This window comes from Ochotona princeps, chromosome 5 (assembly GCF_030435755.1).
Source record: "Ochotona princeps isolate mOchPri1 chromosome 5, mOchPri1.hap1, whole genome shotgun sequence".
In the NCBI taxonomy this organism is placed as follows: domain Eukaryota; kingdom Metazoa; phylum Chordata; class Mammalia; order Lagomorpha; family Ochotonidae; genus Ochotona; species Ochotona princeps.
Window position 1 is genome coordinate 47,758,955 of NC_080836.1, and position 24,587 is coordinate 47,783,541.

A 24,587-nucleotide genomic window follows, 5' to 3' on the forward strand; every position below is an offset into this window, starting at 1 on the left:
CATAACCACAGTTCAAGTTCAGTTGAGATTCCCCCGTTGCAAGCATATACCAAACATAGAGTCCAGCATCTTATTGTCCAGTCAAGTTCAACGGCTTCTTAGGTATACCCTCTCTGGTCTGAAGACAGAGTCAGCAGAGTATCATCCCAGTCAATTAAAAGCTCCAACATACCATCAGCAAAAATTTACATCATTATGGAATTAATTGACATAGTAACGAGTAACCAATATGTTAAAAGTAAATGCGAGTTCTAAGCCACTCAAGAAATGGGCATGGGAAATGGGCAGACACTTCACAAAGGAACAAACCCAAATGGCAAATAAACATATGAAAAAATGCTCAAGTTCCCTGGCAATAAGGGAAATCCAAATTAAAACATCAATGAGGTACCACCTAACGCCAGTAAGACTGGCCCACATGAATAAAAGCACCAACAACACTTGTTGGCGAGGTTGCGGGGAAAAGGGAACCCTACTCCACTGCTGGTGGGGCTGCAGGCTGGTACAGCCTCTCTGGAAATCAGTATGGAGAACATTCAAAGAACTCAAATTCAACATACCGTATGATCCAGCATTAGCACTCTTAGGAATATATCCAGAACACTTTTTTTATGAGAAACCAACATGCACTCCTATGTTCATAGCAGCACAATCAGTAATTGCAAAAACATGGAAGCAGCCAAAATGCCATCAGCAGAGGATTGGATAAGAAAGCTATGGTTCATCTACTCCATGGAATACTACTCAGCTGTTTCTTATTTTTAAAACGGTTTTCTATCTTTATGCCTATGTTTGTTTCCTTTGTATATTTCTTGTTTTCCTGGTCCAGCCTTCTCTCTGATGGTTCCTACTGCCTCTTTTTCTTTTTTTTTTTCTGATTTACTTATTTTTATTGCAAAGGCAGATATACAGAGAAGAGGAGAGACAGAGAGGAAGATCTTCTGTCCCATGATTCACTCCCCAAGTGAGCCGCAATGGCTGGTGCTGCTCTGGCCGGAAGCCTGGGCAATGGCGCCGGGCCCCCTACTGCCTCTTACAATGTCTTGGCATGGCCCATGTTTTTCATAGCTGTTGAAGTCATTTACATAACAGCCCTCTTTCTACATGCACTTTTTATTGTTTACATAAAAGGAATAGATTTCACATGTTTTTCAGGATACATATTTAGAAGCAAAGCAGATCCACCCTCCAAACTCTCCCTCCTTCCTTCTTGACTGCCCCCTTATTAATTTTTCCTAAATTATCACCATAGCATATTCATTCACTTCACAGTAGCAAGCTTAACTTTCCAATAGTTAAAGGTATCATGACATAGCAAGTAGAGAAAGGGAAAAAAAAAGGGCAAAAAATAAAATTACATATAATAAAAGCAAACTAAAATGAAAAATGCATTCACACTTTTTAAAGTGATTAACAAGTTAGTGTTACATACATGAGTTTCAGTAGCTTTACCTACGAATTGAGAAAACATTCGTTATCAAAGACTGCTCACCAAAATACTATAAAATAAAATCATAGGACTTTGTTGAAAAATTAGTATCTCATTATAAAGGATAAATTCAATGAAAAAATTTTTAAAGATTTATTTTTTATTACAAAGTCAGATATACAGAGAGGAGGAGAGACAGAGAGGAAGATCTTCCGTCCCATGATTCACTCCCCAAGTGAACACAATGGCGGTACTGCGCCTATCCGGTGCCAGAACCAGGAACCTCTTCCAGGTCTCCCACACAGGTGCAGGGTCCCAAAGCTTTGGGCCGTCCTCGACTGCCTTCCCAGGCCACAAGCAGGGAGCTGGATGGGAAGTGGAGCTGCCAGGATTAGAACCGGCATCCATATGGGATCCCGGCGCGTTCAAGGCGAGGACTTTAGCTGTTAGGCCACGCCGCCCGGCCCGAAAAAAAATTTTTAACCTTTAGAAAAGAAAGTGATCATTGGCTAACGTAACCACTATTTGACACAGGGTAAGTTTAGCTGGGATAGATAAGACTGGGCTTCAAAATGTGTTCCTCCCAGTTTCTTGCCCTTCCTGTTTTACTCTGGATTCCTCTTTCTTCTCTTTCCTTCTTCTCTTGCTCCTTTCCTTCTCTGCCAGTCCATTTTTCAAATCCACTTCTAAGATACCTCAAGTATTGGTATCTGATAAAACCTGTTACTCCTCTTACTTGAGGAGTAACCTTTTATTTTTAAGATGACTACAGACCTATTTTTAAATAAGTTTTCAGTATAATTCTGAACAGCAACTTTTTAATTAATGCCTTCCAGTGTTAGGAAGGTGGGAACTGTCCACAAGCGAGTCTGCTGTTCTGTGTACCATCCCATGTCCCCAATCCATTCTCCACTTTTCTCCTTTCTCTTCTAGTTCGGGTGTATGTGTCTGCTGTCTGTAGAGAATGGTTTGTGAAACTGGACCATTCTGTTCAGGAAGCCTACCCATTCCTTGTTCTTTCCCTGCGCTTTCTCATTCACCCTCCTTGCCACCTGTGTCCTGGGGTTATGGATTGGCACAGGAATCCCAGGAGAGAGACACTTGTCATAGACAAGTGCATCCATCCCCTCATAGAAAGATATAGAAGTCCTGGGAATTTCCACTTGGATTTGATGCCCTGAACTCTCGTTACGTGATCAGATCCCAGGCTAAAAAAGAAAGCTGTTTTTCTTTGAAACTCTGAATGCTCCTGTTTGTGAACACGTTGTAGGAAGAACAGAGGAGGGGTGTGTGTGGGACTTTGTTCTGTTTTCTGCTACAAAATGTGAACAGTTCAAAGAGTGAAAACCTTTTGTGATGGTTGATGTCTCAGGAATAAGCTGGATCTCCAATGTTTGGGGGATGCTTTGACTCAAAGAGTGATAATCAGAAAAATATGTTGTTTGTTTGATATGTCCCTGTTCTGATTTTAATTAAACTCCAAATTTCGCTTTACTTACTCTTTGGAAAAAAAAATAGATGGAAAACATGTTTCATGTTGAATAAATCCAAATCTGGACAAACATGATAAATCAAATACAAATTTCTGCATTTAGCACTGAAAATTCTTTGAAACCTTAAAATACATTGATTTTTCTGCTCTGATGAATGTAACACTGGTATCATTTTTGTCTGTTTGGCAGAGACTGGAATAACAATGAAACATTATAACTCTTGTTAGTTGTGGTAATAATGGAATTAGGAATTGCTCCAGTTGCTGCATTTCTCACTTGGAGCTCAAATTTCTGTATTTGCCACTTTGGTGAGGCAGTTACCATCTACCTTTCTGCCAGTTTTTCCCTTTTTTTTTTTTTGAGAATTCTCCTAAAAGTGACAGTAATAGTGAATCACCATATTTAAAAAGTCTGTTCTGTTTCCATTCTCATTGCACTAGAATGAGTTTGCATTTTTATCATCAGAATTTTACAATTTCTTTTCCTATAATGGCATGTTGGGAAAGCAGAATGTGAGGTCTTGTGTACTGGAAAAATCTCCTTAGCAATGGTGTAATTTGTAATTTCTGGGGTAATGTATGAACTGACATCAGGTTAATATGAGCAGTGCAGATGCCATTGTTTCAAGATTGTGCTGCATTTTCTTTGTTAGATTCCAAAGTCCTGCTATTATTTTCACAAGTACAATCATGTCTATACCCTTTTTTATTTAAAAATCTTATTTATGTGAGGCATTATGTTATAATAAAATGTGATTCTGTGAACCTATAGGAAAACACATGATTTTTTTTTTGTATACTGCTTTTTGAGAAAAAGAAAATATTGTATTCTTTGTTTTATCCCCGGTTTCTGAACCATTCCTGGCTAGTAGAGGTTAGAATATGATTTTATCATTAGTCAGAACTTTCCATTTTATTCATATATTTGGTCCCCATTCATTCACTGTATCAAATTTTCGCTGTATGTCAATAATGCCATGAAATGTTTGAAGTATGTGGATCATTGTCTAGGGCTCAGGAACAATTTTGGTTGGGAAAACAATCACAGGGGTCTTCAAATGAATGAGATACGCTCTATGTTTTAAAGGAGAAGCCCATGATTTGTACTTAGTTATTCAAAGGCTTTTCGGCAAAGTCTCAAACTCTCTCATTTCACCTTTCTATTAAAAAGACCAGGTTACATTATTTACCTCAAAAAAAAAGTCTGCTCCCTGGTCAGTCAGATATTTAACCTTGACTCCCAAATGCCCTGTTGGAAAACAGGTCATACACTAGAAACCTACTAGCAAAATAATTGTAAATCATGATTTCATCAATTAATTTTATACTTAATATTAATTTAGAGGAATAGTATTTGATAACTTAAAAGCTATCTAGCTCATTGTAAGAAATAACAATCCTATTGGATTAATTTTGATAACTGTTTACTAAGAAAAATTTTTAAAAATATGATCTCGGAAATAGTAATTGTTAGTGACTTTGATAGCAAAATAGAAATAAAAATAGTCAAAGAACCATAGCCTTACTTCTTTTCTTGTGCTTTTTAACAATATACACACTATCTTGCAGCGCGGGCCCGCCTCGCTCAAGCAGGCTATCGGACACTTACAGTCGCGTAGGCGGATGTGTTCTCAGCGACACCCTGCTCTGCCTCTTTTCGGTCTCTTTTATGTTAAACGTGCTTGCTTAGGGCTAGCTTTTTTATTATTATTATATATAGATTTTTATTAATTATTTAGCATTATGTGACAGTTTCATAGGCTCTGGGAGTCCCCCATCCTTCCCTCTCCCCTCCCCCCTGGTGGATTCCTCCACCTTGATGCAGTATTACAGTTCAAATTCAATCAAGATTCTTTCTTTGCAAACATATACCAAGCATAGAGTCCAGCTACTTACTGTCCAGATGGGTTGAACAGTTTCTTCGGGAGACCATTTCTGGTCTGAAGTTAGAGCTGGTAGAATATCATCCCAGTCGATTAAGAGTCCCAATAACATCAACAGCAATTTGCAATATTATGGAATTGACATGGTTTTGAGTAACCAGTATGTTAAAAACAAACAAACAAACAGAAACAAAAACAAAGCAAAAAGAAAAACAAAACAAAAAAAACAAGTCCTAACCACAACCTATGATTAGCTCATTGACATTTCACTTTTAGTTTATATACAGGACTGGCTGCTATATACCTTAAAATGGCTATAAGGTACCATTCAGCTGTTTCGTGTCTATTTCATTTTAGTATTTAGCCATTTGTTGTGTTGAAGTAAAATTTTGCTGATCTTGGCAGATTTTAGGATAATCTAGACTGGCTTGTAACTCTAACAAGATATTTGTCGACATTTAAGGTGCAGAACACATTTTTGGGGGGGGTGTGCAGGAAAATCCTCAACACCATGGTGAGGAGTAACTAATCTTTGTGTCCCACCCAGCGAGGCATGAGCCAATCCACGCCAGCTCTTTCCTGTCAGATTTCAAGCTCTACTTTCTGTTGTTTGTCTATTTATTTTAGGTTTTTTTTTTTTTTTTAGTTTGTATGATTGTTTATTTGCTGTGAGGGGTTTTCGGAGCGATCCTGATGGTCATTGCGAGGCTGGGCGGGGGTCCAGAGGTGGAGCCAGGCTCGGACCAGAGAAAGCTCTCCTCTCTGGTCCCGAAGGACATTTATTGTTCTTCTGTTTCTGCGGACCGCTCAGGGCTTATAGTTGTCGTTCCAATGACGTTGGTTTCTGCATGGTAGTGTTTGGACTTCTTCCATCCCCTGCAGAAGCTCCGATTGGGGGTGGGTGACCTCAGAGTACTTGGCCTCCGAGGGCATCCAATTCCCTGTGGCCTCCTTGGCAGTTGGGATATAGTCCTTGTTGCTCGTATTAATAGTTTGTGGTGAAGGTCTGGGAGTCTTGATGGTTGGGATCCAAGCTTCCTCCTTACCACCTGCTCCACTCTGGAGTGCCCCCCTGCTCCCAATCCCAAACGGTTAAATACCACATGTTTGCCTTAATCTGAGATGAAAAGATGACAACTTGGAAGATAGTACCTGTATTTTGTAATATTAGTGCAATCTCTAACAACCTGTATCTAATGCAATAAGATAACGCGATGTAATCTATAAACCAACAATTAATGTCGAATACTTAAGATCTACATCGAAAAACTGTAAAACCTACTATACCCTCAATACGCTATGTTAACCTGTAATGGGGAGGGAGTGCAGGGAAATCTTTCAGGACCATAAAAAGAGTGAGAAAAAAGTACAATATAGCCTATCAAGATCAAATCTGGTAATTCATAGACAACAGACTCAAAGCGGCACTAAACAACAATAAAACTACTATACCAATGCATGAGGGGGGAATCGGGTGCGATCCTGACAACCTCTTAACAGGAGGGCTAACTTTAATCGCCTTGGAAGACGCCTTGGAAAACGTAAGGGCCAGATTGGCTTCGTAGTGCCGCCTTTCCTCGTGACCCCCCCCCCCCAGGTGTAATTCCGGGATCCAGCAGTGACCTATCTCCCTGCCCCTTCCGCCACTCTCTTTCCGGTGGCGGAGTCGAGGGAGGACTCACAGAAATGGCACCTCGCAAGGGGAAGGAGAAGAAGGAGGAGTAGGTCATCAGCCTCGGGCCTCAGGTGGCCGAGGGGGAGAATGTCTTTGGGGTCTGCCACATCTTTGCGTCCTTCAATGACACCTTTGTCCACGTCACTGATCTTTCTGGGAAGGAAACCATCTGCCACGTGACTGGTGGAATGAAGGTGAAGGCTGATAGAGATGAATCCTCGCCATATGCTGCCATGTTGGCTGCCCAGGATGTGGCCCAGAGGTGCAAAGAGATGGGCATCACTGCCCTACACATCAAACTGCGGGCCACAGGAGGAAATAGGACCAAAACCGCTGGACCTGGAGCCCAGTCAGCTCTCAGAGCCCTTGCCCGCTCGGGTATGAAAATTGGGCGAATTGAGGATGTCATCCCCATTCCCACCGGCAGCACCTGCAGGAAGGGGGGTCGCCGTGGTCGTCGCCTGTGAGCAGGGCTCCCCACATTATTTTCTGTTAATAAATGGTCATCATGTAAAAAAAATAGATATACACACTGCTTCATCATATAAATAAATCATACAATTGTGTCAGAATCATATTCCATAGTAAATATAGGATAAATTCCCAAAATACATAAGAGTTCCATTTGGCAATTCTGTCAGGATCACCAATGCTAAGTTAAAGAATATCAAAAGTAGCTCCATTTGTGAAGATATAAAAACACAGCCTTGCCTAGTATCACCTATAAATATTGATTACACGTAATGATAGTATTCTTCAATTGAATTCTAAATGTTATACTGGATGGCTAATTTGAAAACTAACATGATTTTATCATTGTGAAGATGAGACTTGAAAACAATAGAATACCTACATGCTTCATTAAATATTTGCATCTTGAGGTTCATCTTTCTAATACTGGGCACAAGATGCATTATTGATATTTGCTGTGTAAAAATGAGTATTTCTATTTACCAGTCTTCAGAATGTATGAATATATAAAGTCTCAAATGACAAAGGAGAATCAAAATTGCAAATGAAATTAGAACTCTTACCTGATAGCCAGCTGGTTTTATTTTAAGAATATCATCATAGATTCTTTGAGTTGGTCCAAGATAGTGATGTGAGTTCTTAAAAGCGGAAGAAGTGATTAAATGACGGCAGAGAAGAAAGGTCTTAACCTGACGGCATAAAAGGAATGAACCTAGGAAAACAGCCATCCTCTGGAAACTGCAAAAGGCAAATGGATGTGTTCTCAACTAGAGCAAGAAAAAGGGAATGCTTACTGCCTGACATCTGCCAATATCCAATGAGAACATTAAGGCATTTTTGACCTACAGAAATGTAAAATAACATTTAGAATTATGTTTATTTTATCTTATTATTTAATTTAACAAATTTTATTTGAAAGGAAGATAGACACACAGCTGTCATTGACAGTACATCTCACAGGTGCTCCCAATGTCTGGGATGAGCAGGGAACACAAACTAGATTCCTTATGTGGTTGGCAAGAATCCAATTCCTTTGAGCCATCCCAAAATCTGCATTAGCAGGAACATGGAATCAAAAGTCAGAACTGGGTGTCAACGGTACTTCAGTAGGGACCAGTACAGTAGCCTAGTGGCTAAAGTCCTCACCTTGCACACACCGGGATCCCATATGGGCACCGGTTCTAATCCCGGCGGACCTGTTTCCCATCCAGCTCCCTGTTTGTGACCTGGAAAAGCAGTTGAGAACAACCCAAAGCCTTGGGACCTTACACCCGCATGGGAAACCAGGAAGAAGATTCTGGCTCCTAGCTTCGGATTAGCTTAGTCCTGGCCCTTGTGGCCACTTGGGGGTAAATCAGTGGATAGAAGATCTTCAGATCATCAGATGGAAAATCTTTCTCTCTGTCTCTCCTCCTCTCTGTATATCTGACTTTCCAATAAAAATAAATAAATCTGTAAAAAAAATGTACTTCAATGTGGGATGCAGACATCTGAAACAATGTCTTAATAACTAGGTTAAACATCTGTCCCAAGGTTATGCAGTTTTGAGTCACTGCATTGGTTACAACAATCACACTGACTAATGTGACAGAGAACCTTAAAGAATTTTTTAAGAATCTATATCACTTAATGCGATGTAATCTATAAACCAACAATTAATGTCAGACTGTTTATGATCTGCATCGAAAAACTTTAAAACCTAATACACCCTCAATACCATCTGTTAATCCGTAATGGGGAGGGAATGCAGGGAAGTCTTTCAAAACCATAAAAAGAGTGAGGAAAAAGTACAATATAGCCTATCTGGTAATTCATAGACAACAGACTCAAAGTGGCACTAGACAATAGTAAAACTACTATACCAAGGCATGGAGGGGGGGGATCGGGACCGATCCGTGGAGTAGGGGGGGCACTCCAGGGTGGAGCAGGTGGACAGGAGGAGGCTTGGATCTCAACCATCAAGACTCCCAGATCTTCACCACAAACTATTAATACGAACAAGGATTATATCCCAACTGCCAAGGAGGCCACAGGGAATTGGATGCCCTCAGAGGCCGAGAACTCTGAGGTCACCCACCCCCAACCGGAGCTTCTGCAGGAGATGGAAGAAGTCCAAACACTACCATGCAGAAACCAACGTCATTGGAACGACAACTATAAGCCCTGAGCGGTCCGCAGAAACAGAACAATAAACGTCCCCCGGGACCAGGGAGGAAAGCTTTCTCTGGTCCGAGCCTGGCTCCACCTCTGGACCCCCACTCTCCCTCGCAATGACCATCAGGATCATTCTGGAAACCCCTCATAGCAAACAAACAAACATACAAACTAAAAAAAAAAACTAAAATAAATAGACAACAAAAAGTAGGGCTTGGAATCTGACAGGAAAGAGCTGGCGTGGATTTGCTGATGCCTCGCTGGGTGGAACACAAAGATTACTCACTCCTCACCATGGTGTTGAAGATTTCTCTGCACACCCCTCCAAAAAAACCCAAAATGTTTTGCACCTTAAATGTCGACAAATATCTTGTTAGAGTTATAAGCCAGTCTAGATTATCTTAAAATCTGCCAAGTTCAGCAAAATTATACTTCAACACAACAAACGGCTAAATACTAAAATGAAAATAGTCACAAGACAGTTGAATAGTACCCTATAGCCATTTTAAGGTGTATAACAGCCAGTTCTGTATATAAACTAAAATTGAAATGTCAATGAGCTAATCATAGGATGTGGTTAAGAACTTGCATTTTTCTTTAACATACTGGTTACTCAAAACCATGTCAATTCCATAATGTTGTAAATTGTTGTTGATGTTATGTTGGGGCTCTTAATTGATTGGGATGATATTCTGCCAGCTCTACCTTCTGACCAGAAATGGTCTCCCCAAGAAACTGTTCAATTCATCTGGACAATAAGTAGCTGGACTCTATGCTTGGTATATGTTTGCAAAGAAAGAATCTTGATTGAATTTGAACTGTAATACTGCACCAAGGTGGAGGAATCCACCATGGGGGAAGGGCATGGGGAGGGGTGGGGGGAATCCCAGAGCCTATGAAACTGTCACATAATGCAAACTAATTGATAAAAAAAGAATCTATCTCACTGAAATTGCATTAACTTAAACGTTTTTCCTAAAGTATTATTATTTATTTGTTTATTTCTAGGAAGTGATCCATGAAATCCAGGAAGTGGAAAGAAATAAACAAGATTTTTCTAAATCACATGAAATTGATGTTCTTGAAACAGAAACGGTAACTATTTAAACACAGAACTCTCCAGACACATTGCAGATACCATTTCCAGATGTATTGTCCCGATTTTCATGTTAGGATTCTTTCATTTTTTTAAATCTTTAATTCAATTTTAAATAAACTGTTTTTAAATCTTATTATTATTTATCTGAGTGGCAAAGATAGAAGAGAGATTTAGAGACAAAGATCTTCTGTGTACTAATTCATTCCTATCCAGAGACTGGAGCAGGAACCAGAAGCATCATCCTCTGCCCATCTTAGCAGAGCAAGCATAAGAGTTCAGACTTGAACCCAGACCCGTGGGGTAGGTGAGGCTCATCCGAGTGGCGTCTTAAATACTTCACCAAAACCCACCACTCAAATTGGAATTCTTTTAAAAATCATGCAGGCACTCTAAAATTAGGATTGCACTTTAAGTACCAATTCAATAATGTTCTGTTAAATTTGATTTGATTATTTCATGCATTGAAACAAAGCATAGAGTCTTAATTACCATGTCGCAGTGCACACCACAGTTTTACATGAAAATCAACTGTAAAATAAAGAATATTATTTATAATTCTGAAATAAACAGTAAGTACTTTAAAAATTATTTTTGAACACAGGTCTCTCATCTTGAAAAACACACTGAGGAAATAAGCCAAGCTTCTCAATTGCATCAGTATGTTCAAGAAACAGGTAAGAGTCTGGTATCTTTCTCTCATTAAGGTGTCTGAGCTGAAATAGATGGCTTCCAAAGCAGTTTTCGCAGTTGAGTCACCTCAGTACCTGTGATTCATGGGCTTAATGGGGAAGACTCAGTGTTTCTATGAATAATGAGATGATGCCTGTGCTAACAGACACAATGCTTTTCTACAAGTTCTTTGCCAAGCAACCCAATGGTATATTCGTAATAAGACCTAAAATGTAATAGGCTAACCATTTTGAAATTCTTCTCTGCTTTAAGATCTACAATAAAACTTGATTTTTTTTAACAGCATCCCCCCCAACAGAATTGCCTATATTAAATTAATGTTGATAACACATTTTTGCACCATTTAGACTGATTCTTTAATAAACAGGTAATAGGTTAGATTTTAGTTAATTTTCTGCAGGTTTTTATGTGACAAGTCCCAATTTGTCTTGCTCTTTAGTAAATATAAAGGAATTTTTTATTCTGAAGAACTAAAAGAGAAAATTTTAAGACAACTATGAAGAAAATATTACTTGACAATGTACTATTCTGGTCTTATTATATTATTTTGGTTTTATTGCTTAAGAAAAGAGGTCTTCTGATAGTTTTGTTTCTTTGTTTTATAAATATTATTGTTTTTTCTTGAACATAGAAGTAGAATATACTTGTAGAAAAATTGAAAATAGCATCCCCTATATATAGCCATAATTTTCCTTCCTATATTACTTGCTATATTCTTGAGTTATTTAGTGAAATCACACCTAATGTATGGACTTGTATATTTTACATGTTGATTGCTTTTATTTAATCTCTGCTAGAGAAAGTTCCCAGAGCATTATGATTTCTTCTTAAGCATCACTAGCACTGTCCTGCTTGGTTTTCTTTTCTAATTGCAGTCATTGACACACCTGAAGATGAAGAGATCCCAAAGTTATCAACGAAGCTTTTAAAAGAGCAATTTGAAAAGTCTGTCCAGGAAAAAGCCCTTCATTCTGACAAGGGCACAGTACTCCCAGCTAAGCAGATTAAGGTAAGGTAATCTCTCTCAACAAAAACATATTAAGCATAAAAGCATGTTTAAAGGAAAAATATTTTCAAATCATTGACTGTATGAGGTGGTTTTACAGGAAAAAATAGAAAGAAAAGGCAAAGAAATACTGAACCAGCATTTACGTCTTTAAGCAGGAGGTTGATGTATATGACAGAAGAGGCATAATTAGGATAAAAGCCTTTCTCATTATCGCAAACGTCGAACTATATATATATATATATATATATATATATATATATATATATATATGCCCCGAAGTCTAACTACTAGCATCAGAAAAGTAATTAAATCAATTTTAAATGTCAGATGCTTATTCTCTTCTGTTTAAAATGCCAGGGAAAACAGAATAACCCTCAAAAGTACTAAAGACTTTTTACTATTCCCCTCTAGATTCCTCTACATAACATATTAAGCAAAAGAGGGAAATCAAGAATATGTGTAGCTGTTTAAATGGTGAGATATTGCTGCACTGAATGGGGATACACTTTTACAAGCAAGCACAGATTATGGGAAAATAATACCTAATATGGAGTATTCAGCCTGAAAAGGTCTTTTCAAGATTTTAAAAAATATGTATGTATGTATATATGTATGTATGTGTGTATTTATAAGGCAGAGAAACTAAGAGAGAAATCTTCTATCTACTGATTCATTCCCTAAATACTTACAACAGCCAGTTAGGGAGGGAAAGAGAAAATGAATATATTCTGTTTGCTGATTTATTTTCTAAGTGCACAGAACAGTTTGGGTAAGGCCAGGAACTCCATCCAGGTCTTCCAAGTGAGTGTCAGGGTCCCATAGACATACACCATAATTTAGTCCCTCCCAGGTGCATTTGCAGGAGGGGGAAGTACAAAATAGCCCTGCTAAGTAGGTTTGTGAAGCGTGTGTATCATCTGTTTTTCCAAGGAGGAATGTTATAACAGGATCCTGATTACAGAGAGGGAAGAATAATACCTTTAAAGCCACCATTACTATGCTTGTCTTAGTAAGATTTGATTTTCTCTTCTCCAAAGATTGAATATGAATATGAAGAGACTTTAAGGCCAACTACAGATGTGGGTACCTCTTCTACCTCTTTCACTTCCAATAGCCAGAGGAAGGAAACATCAACCACAAGATACAGTGATCACAGTGTCACTTCCTCAACTCTGGCACAAGTTAATGACACGCCTTTGAGACAGATGGAAGAATTTCCTCCTCCCCCACCTGATGTACTGCAAACTCCAATAGATGCAGCAGCATTTTCTCAGTCCCCTGAATTTCCCACCCCGCCCAAAAGACTGCCCATCCCCAAAGATTTATATTCCAAGCAAAGGAATTTGTATGAATTAAATCGTTTATACAAACACATCCACCCTGAGCTAAGGAAAAACTTAGAGAAAGATTATATCAGTGAGGTTTCTGAGATTGTTTCCAGTCAAATGAATTCAAAGAGCTCAGTTTCAGCAGATGTACAACAAACTAGGTATGTTTTTGAAAATACAAATGACAGATCTCAAAAAGACCTGAGTTCAGAGAGAGAATACTTAGAGTGGGATCAAATTCTGAAAGGGGAAGTACAGTCCATGAGATGGATTTTTGAGAACCAACCTTTAGATTCCATCAACAGTGGGTCTCTAGATGAAGGTAACCTTGCTAAGGGCATTGCTGATCAAGAAATCATTGCTGGTGGTGATGTAAAATATACCACATGGATGTTTGAAACACAACCTATTGATGCACTGGGAGATCATTCTGGGACTGAAGAAACAGCTGAGAAAATTCCTGAACTAGCCAGAGGAGATGTCCGCACAGCCCGATGGATGTTTGAAACAAGGCCATTGGATTCGATGAATAAAATACATCAAAGTCAAGAAGAAACTGCCATTAAGGACATAACCGGTGGGGATGTCAAGACTGTGAAATACATGTTTGAAACTCAACATCTGGATCAACTTGGAGAGCTTCAGTCAGTGGATGAGGTTCATTTACTACAACTCAGATCCGAACTCAAAGAAATTAAGAACAATGTTAAGAGAAGCATAAAATGTTTTGAAACACAGCCACTCTATGTTATCAGAGATGGTTTGGGTCAAATGCTAGAAATCAAAACTGTTCAAAGAGAGGATGTTGAAAAGGGAGATGTGAGAACAGCACGCTGGATGTTTGAAACTCAGCCCTTGGACACAATTAATAAGGATATTACAGAAATAAAAGTTGTCCGAGGAATATCCATGGAAGAAAATGTAAAAGGTGGGGTGAGCAGGGCAAAGTGGTTGTTTGAAACACAACCTTTGGAGAAAATCAAAGAATCTGAAGAGGTTATCACTGAAAAGGAAACAATATTAGGCACAGATGTCTCCAGAAAGTGTTGGATGTTTGAAACACAGCCATTAGACATTCTCAGAGAAGCTCCTGATGCAGAGCCTCTGCCACCTGAAGAGATAATAGGGGGTGATGTACAAACCACTAAGCGCCTATTTGAAACACTTCCAATTGACGCCTTGAAAGAGAATCGTGATGTTGGAAGGCTTCAAACAATCTCTGCCTCTGAAGAAGAAAAGGGGGATGTTAGACATCAGAAATGGATTTTTGAAACCCAACCTCTGGAAGAGATTAGAGAAGATAAAAAAGAATACACACGAACAGTGAAACTTGAGGAAGTTGACAAAGGAGATGTAAGGAATTATATACATGTTTTTGAATCAAATGATTTAATCAAATTTGATGCATCCCATAAAACAGAAGTGGAAGGGGTCACAAGAGGTGCTGTAGAGTTAAATAAATCCCTGTTTGAAACAACACCACTGTATGCCATTCAAGACCACCTTGGAAAATACCATCAAGTAAAAACAGTCCAGCAAGAAGAAATTATAAGAGGTGATGTAAGGAGCTGTAGGTGGCTTTTTGAAACAAGGCCCATTGACCAGTTTGATGAAAGCCTTCATAAATTTCAGATAATTAGAGGAATATCTGCTCAAGAAATACAGACTGGGAATGTGAAATCTGCTAAATGGTTATTTGAAACTCAACCTCTTGATGCAATCAAATATTTCAGCAATGTGGAAGAAACAGAGACTACAACCAAACAAGATGCAGATATCATTAAGGGAGATGTCAAAACTTCTAAATGGCTATTTGAAACCCAGCCAATGGACTCTCTTTATGAAAAAGTTTCATTGGTGACTGGCACTGAGGAAATTCATAAAGGAGATGTCAAAACCTGTATGTGGCTCTTTGAAACTCAGCCACTTGATAGCTTGAAGGATAACTCTGAAACAACAGTCAAATCGCAAACTGTAAAACCGGAGGAGATCCAAGGTGGAGATGTTCGTGCAACACGTTTTCTTTTTGAGACAGAAAATTTGGACAGCATACAAGGAGAAGAGGGGAAGGAAAGCAAGCCTATGGAAATGGATATTCAAGCGGGGGATGTCTCAAGCATGAGGTATAAATTTGAAAATCAGTACCTAGATTCTATAAGTTCTAGTTCAGAGGAAGTTTTGAAAAAGATGAAAATTCTAAAAACTGAAGATATTCAGAAAGGCAATGTTTTACATTGTAGGTGGCTTTTTGAGAACCAGCCAATTGATACAATAAAAGAATGTCAAGAAGGTGATAAATTAGTAAAGACAGTGACAGACATACAAGGTGGGGATGTAAGAAAGAGGTGCTTTATTTTTGAGACATTTTCTTTAGATGAGATTAAAGAAGAATCAGATCATATCAGCAGCAAGAAAACAATTACTGAAGAAGTCATAAAGGGTGATGTAAAAAGCTACAGAATGCTCTTTGAAACTCAGCCACTGTATGCAATTCAAGATCAAGAGGGGTGCTACCATGAAATCACAACAGTTAAAAAGGAAGAGGTCATTCACGGAGACGTTCGAGGAACAAGGTGGCTTTTTGAAACAAAACCATTAGACTCAATTAACAAATCAGAAACCGTTTATGTTATTAAATCAGTGACACAGGAAGACATTCAGAGGGGAGATGTTAGTGCTGTCAGATACAAATTTGAAACTCAGCCACTGGACCAGATTTCAGAAGGATTACAAAATGTTGTTCACTCTGTTGACTATATTCAAGGTGGTGATGTAAAGACAAGTAAACAATTATTTGAGTCTGAAGATTTTCATAAGAAGAATTATATAAGAACAGTAAGTGTCAATGAAATACAAAAAGGCAATGTTAAAACGTCAACTTGGTTATTTGAAACCCATACTATAGATGAACTGAGAGGACAAGGATCAGAATACGAAAACATTAAGACAGTTACCCAGGAGGATGTGAAAAAAGGTGATGTTAGACAGGCAGTGTGGCTTTTTGAAAATCAAACTTTGGATTCTATTAAGGAAGCAGATGAAAGCATCACAAATATTACCAAAGAGGAAATACTTTCTTCAGACGTTAAGACAACAACATGGCTCTTTGAAACAACACCCATTCATGAATTTAATGACAGCAAAATAGAAAAGGTAGAGATTATTGGCAAGAGCATTAAGGAAACATTACAAGATCTTTACTCTCAAAAAGTTATTGAGTCTCCTGGAATTATCATCGAAGCTGATGAAGTTGGAGATGTGCGAATGGCAAAATACAAGCTAATGAATCAAGCATCACTGGAGATACAGAAAGAAGATATTATCAAGGTTGATCTGAGAAGTATAATCATGACCTTACTTTCCAAAAGAGACTGCACAAGAAGAGAGATTTTGGTGAGTGAAGAAGAGAAAGGAAATGTCAATATGACTAAAACTCAACTATTAAACAGATCCACTGAATTTCACGCTGATAAAGAAGAGATAGTGAGAGGCGATATACAACAAGCAATAAAAAATCTGTTTTCAGAGGAAAAATCTGTAAAGAAAGGCATTTTAATCCAGGAAGATGAAAGAGGAGATGTTAACATGACTATCTATTGTCTTCTTCATGAAAATGCTGATGACACGTTTGAGCGGGAAGAAGTCATAGGAGGTGATGTGAGACGCACTATTCACAATCTGTTGTCTTCCACATCACACAATAAAACACCTGAAAGGGTTAAAATTGATGCCTCTGAGAGAGGAAATGTGCAGTTTTTCACAACATGCATAGAGACAGGGGCTTTGGATTATCTCAGACAACTACAGACAGGGTCAACTGAAACTTTAACAGCTAGCAAACAAGAAGGAAAAGAAGAAATAATTGGAGGTGATGTTGAGGGCACAAAACTGTTACTAAAGAAAAGGCAGTCTCAGGTTGAGCGTACTGTCAATGCAACTGACATCATCCCAGGAGATGTGCATAAAACAGCTGAGGTTTTTATGGCAGAGCCTCAGAGTACATCTTGTAAGTCAACCACAGAAGAAACTGTAAAAGGTGATTTAAAATCAACCCTACATTCCCTTACTCAGGCCATAAACCAGAAAACAGTGGCTGAAACAGAAGAAATGACCAAAGGTCACACGTTTGCCACACTCAACTCACTTAAAGCATCAAGCCATCAGTGGAAAGAATCTAACCAGCCAGGTATCATGCCTGACAATATTGATCAAGCTATTGAATGTCTTGAAAGAGCTGCAAACACAAGGACAGAAATCATGAAAAAAGAGCTTCTCAGACAAGACCTTGAAACATCATTAAGGTCTTTGAAAGAAGCAGAAAGAGGTTTCAAAGAGGTAAATAAAGAAGGTGTAAATAAAGAAGTCCATGCAGTGACAGTAGGATCCTCAGGAGAACAGAAGACAAAGCATCATCAGATAACCATCCAGAGGGACCAGAAAAGTATTCTGCAGCCCAGGCCAGGACCATTTGAGCCGGCAGCCAGGTGGGAAGGAGAAGCAGACACTCTCAGTCAAACTGAAAAAAGAACCAAGGTCAGTTTGTCCAAAGTTCCCAAAGGCACTGTAAAGATTGTTGTAGATCGTGAACAAAACAATGATGCTCTGGAGAAAAGCCTTAGAAGAATATCTAATTCCAACTACAAAGCTACTGAAAATGTGTTACAATCAGGACACCAAACAGGTGTCTGGTCCATAACAGAGCAACACCTTACAGAAGAACATATGAATAGACAATTGACTTCAACTTCAACAACTTCAGTAAATCAAAATGAAAAAAATAAGAATTCAGAGAGACTGAAAGAACTGAAAGAGGACATTATCTTCAACTCCACTCAGTCTTTTGACAAAACAACTGGAAAGCATCATACTCAAACCTGTGGGCTGAGGAATGGCCACAAGAAGTCTGAGGCTCTCCATGCAAAGAGTGATGAAAAGGACAAAACCACCGAATTGCTAACAAGTATGCAAATTTTGAAGTCCAGTTCCACTCGGGACCATCCAGTAGGCATGTTAGCCGGAGAAACTTACAAATTAACAGGAGACTTTCAGAAGCAAACTTTTAAAAAGCAAGAAATGCAAAATTCTCATGGGTATATAAAGAAAAATGACATGAACCTTCAACCTTTGTCGGCAGATCAAGACATATCCAATGTAACTGAAGTGAAAGTCTCTGAAAAGAGCCACAATAAATTCAAGGCCAGTGACAAAAAGCAGAAGACTGATGTCCATCTGAAAAACCAGGACTTCCTAATGAAGACAAATACTTCTGCAGAGTTAAAAACTGCAATGCAAATGTCCTTTAATCCAAACAACTTTAACACTGAGAATGATGAGAAAGAAACTGAGTCTTCTCTTCCACCTCCATCTCCACCTCCTCCTCCACCTTCCAATGCATCATCTGAAATTGAATTTCCTCTTCCCCCTCCACCTCCTTTAATGATCTTGCCTGAGAAAAATATGTTTCCTCCATCACCAGAAAAAACAAAGTCTGGATTTGAAAACTTTCCAGGCTTCCCTCTTCCTCCACCAGTAGAGGCGAAATCTAAAGAAGAATCTCTATCAATGTTCCCACCACCTCCACCTCCTCCAAAATCATCTCAGAAATTAATACAGCCCACCAATTGTATTCCAGAAAAGCACAATGAAACTTTCATACACCAAGAAGCATCAAGCTCTCAACAAACTCACTCTCAGTCTAAAGTCACAACAGCAAAATCGAAAGCACGTATTCCACCTCCCACATTACCCAAGCCCAAATTTTTCAAGCGAATAGATGATAAAAACTATCTTCCCCAAAACGTTGATTTGCAAAATTCCCTATCAGATATGGAATTTAACACCACTTCCAGAAAGGATCAGGAAAGAGTCATGATGGTGACCAGCACTGAATGCACAGAGATGAAGCAGGACGTATTCAGTAAAAGTCTTGATGAAAGAAAACAATTATCAATCAACTCTGTCAAGTCTGTCTCTCAGATAGTGCCAGAAACTTCAGCACCCAAAGAAAAAGAGATCGCACCTCTCAGAAAATCTCATTCATTTCCAGCATGTTCAGTACAACAAAGTCCAAAACCTTACATGAGAAAATTTAAGACACCTCTAATGATTGCTGAAGAAAAATATAGACAACAAAGAGAAAGGCTTGAGAAACAGAAGCAGGAGAGTTCTTGCTATAATGTAGTCAAAAGAGAAATCCAAAGTCAAAATGTATCAGAGATTGAAAAAGAAATGTCATTACAAAAACCAAATGAGGAGTTTCCCCTTTCTGGAATGCATTCAGAGTCACTTGTGCCCCAGCCAAGCCTTGATTCTCAAAGTAATGCTCAAGTGCCTGAGGTTAATTCTGATAAACAGTTTGCCACAACATCATCAGTGGCAATGGCCAAGAAGCTCCAACCTGTTTTAGCATCCTCAGAAACCAAATATAACATGAAGAAGGAAATTTTACAGACCTCTGGGGACATAGCACAATCTAAAACAACTTATGACACGAAACAGAGTCAGCAAGAATGTAGTACACAACAAATCCAACAGAAGTATCCAGAGCATTTGAACTTGCTCCAGATCAAACCAGTTTCCCCAAGTTTCAAAGTTAAAACCATCAAGCCCCCAAGCATTGATCATACATTAAATGAAACTGGCCTCTGCTATGAAAGTCACAAAAAGCAATCACACGTTGATGTTCAAACCATTTCTGAACAGCAGTATCAAGAAACCAATAAAATGAAAACAAGTACCAAATATAGTAATAATCAATCTGTGGCTGAAAAGCATCATCAATTACCTAAGAAAGATAAAAAGGTGACGCAACAAGTGCCTACTAACACTGCAGAGGAGGGCCTTGAAAGCAAACTCAAGGTGGTTCCTGAGAAGCAAAGAGAATTAAGGGAATCTGAGGAAGGGAAATGTATGGAAAGTGGAAGGAAAACTCAGGGCCCCTCAATGATTGGCCCAAAAGAAGAAAATCTAATAGTTGAAAGACGACAAGGGCATGTCAAGAATGGGTCGGCACCAAAAGTGATCAAGCAGGTTGCTGAAGCCCATTTTGATTCACGGACTCAGAATGTTCGGCAAACAGAGATACAGACTTCTGAAAGTCAAGTTGAGCATAAAGAATTGTCCCAGTCATGTAGTAGTCAACAGGGAAAAACCAGCCTTGGAGTCAAGGGCATTCAACAGAAACAAGTCTTCCCTAACACTGAAGATTCAAAGCACGAGATGACACAGAACACATCTTTATTTTCCTCTGTGAAAGAATTCCAGCAGGGTGATGGAAAGCATGCTGTAAATATATTGGAATACTTGAGAAAACGTGAAGAGCTACAGCAGATTTTGTCTAGAGTGAAAGAGTTTGAAGCTGAGCCAAGTAAAAATGATCTGAAAACATTTCAGACACTGTGGAATATTGTTCCAGTATGGCTGATAAGTGAAGAAGAAAGAAAACATGGAATTTGCACGGCAATGGAGAATAATTCAGAAAAAATCAGGGAAGAAATAACATACATTAAGACTCTAGCAGAGAATATGCTTGTGTCCTGTGAGAATATAATCCAAACAGCCATGATATCCTCCAAAATAGGGAGACACGGTAATAAGCTTCCTAGCCTTGATGAAGCAGCAACCAAAGTGTCTAATGTTAATGTTAGCTATGATAAAAACATGGAGCAGAAGGAAAATAAAATTGTAGAAGAAACAGCACACCATGAAGTAACAACTCATCATGAAGCACTTGCTCAAAACTATGTGAAAACACATCAGGAAATTAAATTGGATGATAGTAAGATGTCTCCTCCCTCTTTAAAAACACGCTCACCTTCACCTACTTTTATAACAATTGAGTCTACTGCCCGACGGAATGTCCCTTCTACTAAAGACGAGCTTTCTCAGTCCCTTAAACAGGACAGTTGTGTTGAACCCCCACCAAGAAAGCCCATGTCACAAACAGGTAGAACTCCCAGAACAGACACATCCCCTTCTCCACCCAGGAGTCGCTCAGAACAACTTGTCAAACTCAAAGACACCACTGCAAAGTTATCCAAAGGGACTATCCCATGTCCATCAGTAAGCCCAGTCCCAATCGTGGAGAAGAGGTCTGAGATCATCATGTCTCCTGCCACACTCCGTCGCCAAATTAAGATAGACACGCGTGGCAGAGACTCTCCACCTACAATCACCATCCCCGTGAATGTGAATCATGTCACTAATGGTTCCTTCAAAGAATCCATGGAAGCTCAAGAGGAAGTTCGAAAAGTAGAGAAAAGAGCAACTTATGTTCACCAAGATGGATTAAATTCTGCTAACTGTATGGTGCCAGAAACTGAAAGTTATGACGCAGTCGAAATAATCCGCAAGGTCGGAGCGCCTCGCGTGCCAGAGCACAGGCAGAGATATGAAGCAGCCAACCGATCTGCTCAGATGGCTGGAGATTTCGTGAGTGATCACGAAAATGAAATAAACAGATGGTTCAGGGAATTTGAGAATGGCCCAGTTTTTGAATCAAAGTCAAATAGAAGAGTTTATGCAAATGGAGAAGCAAGCCGTAATATAAAACAAGAAAGTCGAGCATTTTGTAAAGAGGAATTTGGATTAACATCTTTAGGGAACACTGATTTTACAGGCTTCTCTTGTAACTATCCCAGAAAGCTGCAAGAAAAAAGTCCTGTTATACAGCACAAGGTGCGCTCTGAAACAAGGTCTCTCAGTGAGCACTTCTCCGGCCTAGATTCCTATGAGCTTCCCACTGCTGGGTCAAAGACAACATCAACAACCCATAGCTCAGAAGCTAGCAGATCTGGCTTTGACTTTAAACATGCCCCACCAACTTACGAGGATGTCATCGCTGGACATATTTTAGATATCTCTGATTCATCTAATGAACTCAGAAGGAATTTTCAAAAGGCGTGGCAGGAGAGTGAGAGAGTTTTTGAGAGCCTGGGATGTACAACCTCAGATTCTTCTGCCTCTGAGATGAGAACCACCTTCCAGGAGGAATCTGCATTTTTAAGTGGTAAATGAGATTGAAGTGTGAAAGAAGGTTACTCCATTTACAAGCATGTGCTCCATGCCCAAAATGATTTGCAGTTTTAAAAGTGTGTGGAAATAATCAAACAACATAAGCTGGAACTAACAGTTTCCCCTGTATGATTACTATGCTTGTTTTGCTGCTTTCTCTTTATCAAAGCATCTAATATGATTCTCCAGCCACTGTATGAGAGGAACTAACCATACATTATTGTGACCTGCATTTGTCAAGATAAATATGAATTGATAAAGCATCATTTGTAATAATAATTGCAACTACAGTAGTGTTAATAAGTACACATTAATACCTGTAAAAATTACTAGTATTTCTTATGAAAAGATATTTAATTCAATTCTTGCATGATGCCACATAGCATACCTTAACATTGGCATATTTTTAACTGTCAGACTTGAATGGTCTTTGCATTAAATTCAACACAGCTGGGTAAAAATAGTCCAAGAAAGGATTTATAGTTTTCATGTGTGCTTTATGGGATGTTATAGATCTCTATCTCTAACAAAGGTTGTGAGTATGGAACTAGACTTTATATATGTTTAATTATTGCTATGGAGCTTAAATAGACTTCGCTTTCTCTGATGCCACATTTTTTCTTATGACTGAAATTTTTCATCTTTTTAAAAATAACCTTCAAATAACAGCTCAGGGTGACCCTATTTGCAGATGAACATGGACAATACATTTTAAAACTTTGATTATATACACATTGAGGGAGTTGAATTTAGCACATTTCTTTTTTTCTTTTTAACATCAGGAGCCAGATTATTTCTTCATATTTTGTCTGCTTTTACAACAACATGGTTTTTGTTAAAAGGATTTGACACAATAATGTGCATCATTAATGTTGCCCATTCATTTATACAGACTGAAAGAAATACCGAGCTTACAAATCAAACTGCTAAAACTAATACTTATGCCGCTAACATATTTGCAACATATGTGTCTAGTTTCTCAGATCAATGTGGATTCATAATGTGCTAGCTTCTGGCATCATTAAGCAAAGTTGTCTAATTTTTTTTCAAATGCTCAGTTTCTAGTAAGATAGCTCAAACAGCATGGGAAATATGAAGAAACTGGTGTTAAATTTAGGAATGTATCACCAGTTATGGCATCTTTTTTTTTTTTTAAGATTTATTCATTTTATTACAGCCAGATATACACAGAGGAGGAGAGACAGAGTGGAAGATCTTCCATCCGATGATTCATTCCCCAAGTGAGCTGCAATGGGCCAGTGTGCACCGATCCGATGCCAGGAACCAGGAACCTCTTCTGGGTCTCCCACGCGGGTGCAGGGTCCCAATGCATTGGTCCATCCTCAACTGCTTTCCCAGGCCACAAGCAGGGAGCTGGATGGGAATTGGAGCTGCCGGGATTAGAACCGGCGCCCATATGGGATCCCGGGGCTTTCAAGGTGAGGACTTTAGCCGCTAGGCCACGCCGCCAGGCCCACTTATGGCATCTTAAGCAAGTGATTCCTACCCATAAACTACACTGAACATCTAGGCCTTGACAATATTTCTGTGTATTGGAATAATAAAAAAAAAAAAAAACCACATTTGCTCTTATACTTGCATATAACTCATGTGAAAGCTGAATTATTCTCACAATAACATTGTGAGAATCATAAACAACAGAAAAGTTAATATGCTAAACAATAGACCATTCTGCGGAGGTTTGTAAGTGTTGTGAAAGCATTGGTTATTATTATACCACTACTATCATACAGCCAACAGTGGCAATGAAAATAGAAGGAAAGGCCTGCCAGCACCACAGTATAAGAGAAGAGTAAGAAAACAAGAAAAAAGAAAAAAAAATTATGAGAATCTAAGCTGCACTAAAACCTAAACTTACTGAAGATGAGAATAGCCCTAAGCATTTCTCATTATATGACAGCTAAAAGTTGACTGTGTAAAAAGAACTCTAAATTAGCAAGAAAATATTAACCATATACAATGTCATTGGCCAAAAAGTGATATGTAAATATTTTAGAAAGATCTGTCCAGAATGTTTTAAAAATATAACTATGGGGCCCGGTGTTGTGGCCTAGCTGCTAAAGTCCTCGCCTTGAACGCCCCGGGATCCCATATCGGCGCCGGTTCTAAACCCGGCAGCTCCACTTCCCATCCAGCTCCCTGCTTGTGGCCTGGGAAGGCAGTCGAGGACCCTGCACCCGCATGGGAGATCCAGAAGAGGTTCCTGGTTCCCGGCTTCGGATCAGCACAGCACCTGCTATTGCGCTCACTTGGGGAGTGAAACATCGGATGGAAGATCTTCCTCTCTGTCTTTCCTCCTCTGTGTATATCTGACTTTGTAATAA

At 39.0% G+C, this 24,587-nt stretch overlaps 1 protein-coding gene and 1 pseudogene across 3 annotated transcripts in view; both read left to right on the top strand.

Annotated features, from left to right (window-relative positions):
* Positions 1 to 24,587, top strand: part of XIRP2 (xin actin binding repeat containing 2) — a 326,918-nt gene that overhangs the window by 296,283 nt on the left and 6,048 nt on the right. For 2 of the 3 annotated variants that reach the window (XM_058664584.1, XM_012928702.2), the window contains 4 exons: positions 10,113 to 10,199; positions 10,805 to 10,877; positions 11,769 to 11,902; positions 12,940 to 22,237. In XM_058664584.1, the coding sequence (XP_058520567.1) occupies positions 10,113 to 10,199; positions 10,805 to 10,877; positions 11,769 to 11,902; positions 12,940 to 22,237 (9,592 nt within the window). The remainder of the gene's footprint in view (positions 1 to 10,112; positions 10,200 to 10,804; positions 10,878 to 11,768; positions 11,903 to 12,939; positions 22,238 to 24,587) is intronic. The other variant, XM_058664580.1, reaches the window with a different exon arrangement.
* On the top strand, positions 6,476 to 6,999 carry LOC101516957 (small ribosomal subunit protein uS11-like; annotated as a pseudogene).